Consider the following 6588-nt stretch of genomic DNA (forward strand, 5'->3'; position numbering starts at 1 on the left):
CAAATAATCAACTAATCGTCAAACTTTGATGCTTGTGTAGTGTTACAAAACAAAAACGTGGGGTCCCGAGGACAGCGTTTGCAAAACGCTGCTTTAGTCTGTTTAGTGCTGGTTTGATTAATAAATCAAACACATTCCATTACAGGTATGTACTAAATAATACACCGCAGACATCACAGATTTTCTCCAATCAACAGAGAGACACTAAAAGGTAGGAGAATATCTGCAGCCTCTTAGCTGGAAACAATGCAGATGTACATCACATCCACAGGAAAAATGGGGCATTGTCAGGGTCCTGTTCATTATTCACTAAACGGAAGAGAAACTATCATTTTTGTTTCAGCCTGTTTTATTCCGTTTGGTGCCTAATGAACAGGACCCAGGGCAGGGTTGTGGGTGGCGCTGACCTCTTGAAGGCGGTCGGTACTGTGGGACCCGAGGATGCCAGCAGGGCTGCTGGTGGTAATAGAGGTGTGGGTTGGTCTGAGGGTGAGGTCGTCCATGCTGGAGATGAGGTGAGACACGCCCCTCGGCTGCGAACGCTGCATGTCCCCCTGCATCCACATGGCTGCCTGCCTCCTGAGACAAAGAGAGAGAGGGAGGGAGGGGGAAGGAGAGATYAAAAGATGGAGAGGTTGCATTAGGAAATCCTCGCCTACCATGTGACCTTAAGTCTATAACACCGTGTCACTTGTGGCCTGACCAGAAAGAGACCGATTCAGACCAGCTTGTCCATCCATACCATTCCATTGCGCTGGGATGAAAACTATGCCAAGAGATAAGACCATAACTGCTGTTGAAGGATTGAATGGAGTGGAGGAAACAGAACCCCATTTAATCTTTACCCTTTTGTTCACCCCAGAACATGGACAGATTGGAGAATTAGGACAAACAACATTTACTTTGTAGTCATTTAGCTGACGCTCTTATCCAGAGCGACTTACAGTTTTGTGCATTCATCTTAAGACAGCTAGGTTCCAACTCCTGGTTTAAAGACACAAACACTTGAGCAGACACACACTTCCCACAGAACGGCTGTTGGGTAAGCCTGAAAAGCTGTCAAAGGTATCCTACTGGTGTGTGTGTGTGTGTTAAGGGGAGAACACACTCCTCCATGGGGGAAAGTCTAACAGGAAATGTACAGACAATGCACACACACACAGAGTAGTCAGCAACTTGAAAGAAGCGGTCAGGTCACACCTTTTACTGAACTGGACTGGTATATATATATATATCAAATACTTGTATGTATGTATGTATATACACACTGCTCAAAAAAATAAAGGGAACACTTAAACAACACAATGTAACTCCAAGTCAATCACACTTCTGTGAAATAAAACTGTCCACTTAGGAAGCAACACTGATTGACGATAAATTTCACATGCTGTTGTGCAAATGGAATAGACACCAGGTGGAAATTATAGGCAATTAGCAAGACACCCCCAATAAAGGAGTGGTTCTGCAGGTGGTGACCACAGACCCTTCTCAGTTCCTATGGCTTCCTGGCTGATGTTTTGGTCACTTTTGAATGCTGGCGCGTGCTTTACTCTAGTGGTAGCATGAGACGAGTCTACAACCCACACAAGTGGCTCAGGTAGTGCAGCTCATCCAGGATGGCACATCAATGCGAGCTGTGGCAAGAAGGTTTGCTGTGTCTGTCAGCGGTGTGTCCAGAGCATGGAGGCGCACCAGGAGAACAGGCCAGTACATCAGGACGTGGAGGAGGCCGTAGGAGGGCAACACCCAGCAGCAGGACCGCTACCTCCGCCTTTGTGCAAGGAGGAGCACTGCCAGAGCCCTGCAAAATGACCTCCAGCAGGCCACAAATGTGCATGTGTCTGCTCAAACGGTCAGAACAGACTCCATGAGGGTGGTATTGAGGGCCCGACTCCACAGGTGTGGGGGGTGCTTACAGCCAACACCGTGCAGGACGTTTGGCATTTGCCAGAGAAACTTGGCGCCTGGTGTTCTTCACAGATGAAAGCAGGTTCACACTGAGCACATGTGACAGACGTGACAGGTCTGGAGACGCCGTGGAGAACGTTCTGCTGCTGCAACATCCTCCAGCATGACCGGTTTGGCGGGGGTCAGTCATGGTGTGGGGTGGCATTTCTTTGGGGGGGCACAGCCTCTGATGTGCTCGCCAGAGGTAGCCTGACTGCCATTAGGTACCGAGATGAGATCCTCAGACCCTTGTGAGACCATATGCTGGTGCAGTTGGCCCTGGGTTCCTCCTAATGCAAGACAATGCTAGACCTCATGTGGCTGGAGTGTGTCAGCAGTTCCTGCAAGAGGAAGGCATTGATGCTATGGACTGGCCCGCCTGTTCCCCAGACCTGAATCCAATTGAGCACATCTGGACATCATGTCTCGCTCCATCCACCAACGCCACGTTGCACCACAGACTGTCCAGGAGTTGGCGGATGCTTTAGTCCAGGTCTGGGAGAAGATCCTCAGGAGACCACCGCCACCTCATCAGGAGCATGCCAGGCGTTTAAGGGAGGTCATACAGGCACGTGGAGGCCACACACCACTACTGAGCCCTCATTTTTGACTTGTTTTAAGGACATTTTCAAAGTTGGATCAGCCTGTAGTGTGGTTTACACTTTAATTTTGAGTGTGACTCCAAATCCAGACTCCATGGGTTGATAAATTTGATTTCCATTGATCATTTTGTGTGATTTTGTAGTAGCACATTCAACTATGTAAAGAAAAAAGTATTTAATAAGAATATTTCATTCATTCAGATCTAGGATGTGTTATTTTAGTGTTCCCTTTATTTTTTTGAGCAGTGTATATATAAATAAAAGATTCACCCCTGCCAAAATCTACAACAATTCGGAACAATTCAGCAGTTAAATCAGAGGGGAATTCACAGAAAGCTAGTCGGGAGGGATGAGTCAAGGTGAGGGGGGATGATTAAAGATACTCTGATACAAGCTGTGGAGGACCAGGACAGGAGTCTGTTCAGCTTCACAGATGACCGAATAGGAACAAGACCCAAGCACTGTGTTTAAACCAGTGGTTGGAACCGGTTCAGGGAACAGAACAGAAAACCGGAAAATAAATGTCCTTTTTCAAGGAACAGAAACGTAACCGGCAACGAACATGAACTGTTATTTTAAAAGCAGTTCCATGTTGTRATGGCTCTATGTAGTACTGTGCGCCTCCCATAGTCTGTTCTGGACTTGGGGATTGTGAAGAGACCTCTGGTTTCATGTCTTGATCTTTGCAAGAGGGAAGGAATCTGATTTCATTGGTCCTCAACTCAGTCGTCATTTCATTCAGGGTAAGTGGAGTTAGCTGTGAATTAGCCTGCCCCGGAGCAGGTTAGTTCTGAAGGARTCGTTGCCATAGAATTTACCTGGCTAAAAGGTGGGCCACTTTCGTATGACCAGTTATCCTAAATTGAACYCAGATTTGACTAGAGTTACCTCGCCAAGTCCTCAAACCCAGTGCTCAATTTGAGACCTTGAGACCTTTCAGTTTTGGACTATTTCGTTCTGGAACCCATTTYCCAGGATTTGGTACCTCTCTTGGCATGAAAAATAATTTTCAKMGTTTGCAATGTAAAAATTCTAATAAAAGCGATCAGTGTTCATTCGAGTTACCTCCTCTGTAAATTCTCCTGCCCCCTTAAAAAAACGTAATGTGAAAATGTGCCTGATATTCTAATAACTGATTTGTGTTGGGCCGGCCCGGGTTCATGGTTTGCGCAACATTGCAGCCTGGTCGTTGCTGTGGTGAGAGAGAGAAGCGCACCTGAATCTCTCACATAACTAGAGTGAGATTCACTGAAATTATAGAATTTACAATACTACACGAGGAGTAATTTAGCCTCAGAGAATCAATAGCTTATATAAACATCCAAAATCGCGTAGCAGTCAGACGTCTTTGTCCTTCGTCTTGTCGTGTCCCATGTATATCTTTTTATATCTTTTTCTTCGCATATCTTTTTATATTTTTCTAAACCTCAACTTCAAAATACTCTCCTGCAACCCGCCTCAACCAATGTGGTGTGGATCTGTTTTTTTCTAAAGTATTTTTTATTTACCTCGGAACCGGAATCCCCCAACAGAAGCTAGCCAGCTCACTAGCTACTAGTCAGCTAACCACTGCTAGCGGTCATCAGCTAACCTTTAGCTCGGAAAGCTCTCACCAGCTTGTACAACACGACTCAAACCAGAGCATACCGGACCTATTTTCTCTCCATATCCCCAGATTCCTATTCCTGGCTAACGTCTGTCCCGAAGCAAGCACCAATTATCCTGGAGCTAGCCCATGCTAGGCCCATTCTCCCGGCTAGCTGAAGAGGCCCATCAGCCACTCCTGGGCTACAATACCCGGACCCCTTCTACTGCCGGAACGGGGCACAGAACCCCACCGATCCTTCACGACTGGACTACCGACGTAACCTGCTCGAGGGAACGTAACCTGCTCGAGGGGGTACTCAACTGGCCCCTACGCCGCGACYTCCCCTGAATTCCCATCTGCTAGCCTGCTAGCCGCGGCCCGCTAGCTGTCTAGAGGATATTGGATTGTTAGCTGAATAGATCCGACGGCCAATTTTTTGGGCCACTATACCTATTTTGCCAATTGGACTTGGACCCCTCTGCTACTCGGAACCCTACTAATCCATCACGACTGGTCTATCGACGTCACTGCACGCGGAGGCTAAAACAGACTTTCCTCCYTCGCGACGTCCTTCTAAGGCCCTRCTGCTAGCTTGCTATCCCCGGCCTGCTAACTGTCTGAATCGCCGTGTCTCCTGCCAGCCCAACCACTCACTGGACCCCTATGATCACTCGGKWACGCATGCCTCTCCCTAATATCAATATGCCTTGTCCATTACTGTCCTGGTTAGTGATTATTGTCTTATTTTACTGTAGAGCCTCTAGCCCTGCTCAAAATGCCTTAACCAAAAATTTAGTTCAACCTCCCACATATGCGGTAACATCACCTGGTTAAAACGTCTCTTGAGACAATCTCTCCGTCATCATTACTCAATGCCTAGGTTTACCTCAAAAGTACTCACATCCTACCATACATTTGTCTGTACATTATGCCTTGAATCTATTCTATCACGCCCAGAAACCTGCTCCTTTTACTCTCTGTTCCGAACGTACTAGACGACCAGGTCTGATAGCCTTTAGCCTACTCCTCTGGTGATGTAGAGGTTAATCCAGGCCCTGCAGTGCCTAGCTCCACTCCTACTCCCCCAGGTGCTCTCATTTGTTGACTTCTGTAAACGTAAAAGCCTTGGTTTCATGCATGTTAACATTAGAAGCCTCCCCCTTAAGTTTGTTTTATTCACTGCTTTAGCACTCCGCCAACCCGGATGTCCTAGCCGTGTCTGAATCCTGGCTTAGGAAGACCACCAAAAACCCTGAAATTTCCATCCCTAACTATAACATCTTCCGACAAGAGAATAGGAAACACTGAATAAATCCACTTAAATTGAGAATTTCAATAAGCATTTTTCTACGGCTGGCCATGCTTTCCACCTGGTACCCCTACCCGATCAACAGTCTCTCACCCCCACAGCAACTCACCCAAGCCTCCCCCATTCTTCCTTCACCAAATCCAGATAGCGTTATGTTCTGAAAGAGCTGCAAAATCTGACGCCCTACAAATCAGCCGGGCTAAGAACAATCTGGAACCCTCTCTAAAATGATCTGCCGAAATTGTTGCAACCCCTATTACTAGCCTGTTCAAGCTCCTTTCGTATGCGTCTGAGATTCCCAAAGATTGGAAAGTTGCCGCGGTCATCCTCCTTCTTCAAAGGGGAGACACTCTAGACCCAACTGCTATAGACCTTATCTATCCTACCCTGCCTTTCTAAGGTCTTGAAAGCCAAGTTAACATCGACCATTTCGAATCCACCGTACCTTCTTCCGCTAACGCAATCTGGTTTCAGAGTGGTCATGGGTGCAACTCAGCCAAGCTCAAGGTCTAAACGATATCATAAACCGCCATCGATAAGAGACATTACTATGCAGCTGTATTCATCGACCTGGCCAAGGCTTTTCGACTCTGTCAATCACCACATTCTTATCGGCAGACTCAACAGCCTTTGGCTTCTCAATAGACTGCCTCGCCTGGTTCAAACCAACTATTTCCAGACAGAGTTCAGTGTGTCAAATCGGGAGGGCCTGTTGTCCGGCCCTCTGGCAGTCTATGGGGGTGCCACAGGGTTAATTCTCGGGCGAACTCTCTTCTCTGTATACATCAATGATGTCGCTCTTGCTGCTGGTGATTATCTGTCCACCTCTACGCAGACGACACCAATCTGTATACTGCTGGCCCTTCTTTGGACACTGTGTTTACTAACCTCCAGACGAGCTCAATGCCATACAACTCTCCTTCCGTGGCCTCCAACTGCTCTTAAATGCAAGTAAAACTAAATGCATGCTATTCAACCGATCGCTGCCCACACTGCCCACCCATCTAGCATCCACTACTTGGACGTTCTGACTAAGAATATGTGGACAACTACAAATACCTAGGTGTCTTGCTAGAGCTGTAACTCTCCTTCCAGACTCACATTAAGCATTCCAATCCAAAATTAATCTAGAACGGCTTTCC

The 6588-nt window shown here is 47.0% G+C and overlaps 1 protein-coding gene across 4 annotated transcripts in view; it reads right to left on the minus strand.

The window, feature by feature from the left end:
• cdc14ab (cell division cycle 14Ab) overlaps positions 1-6588 on the minus strand; it is a 68374-nt gene that overhangs the window by 23537 nt on the left and 38249 nt on the right. For all 4 annotated transcript variants that reach the window (XM_023971007.2, XM_023971008.2, XM_023971006.2 and 1 more), the window contains exon 11: positions 408-579. In XM_023971007.2, coding sequence (XP_023826775.1) covers positions 408-579 — 172 coding nt within the window. The remainder of the gene's footprint in view (positions 1-407; positions 580-6588) is intronic.

This window comes from Salvelinus sp. IW2-2015, linkage group LG26 (genome assembly GCF_002910315.2).
Source record: "Salvelinus sp. IW2-2015 linkage group LG26, ASM291031v2, whole genome shotgun sequence".
Classification (NCBI taxonomy): Eukaryota; Metazoa; Chordata; class Actinopteri; order Salmoniformes; family Salmonidae; genus Salvelinus; species Salvelinus sp. IW2-2015.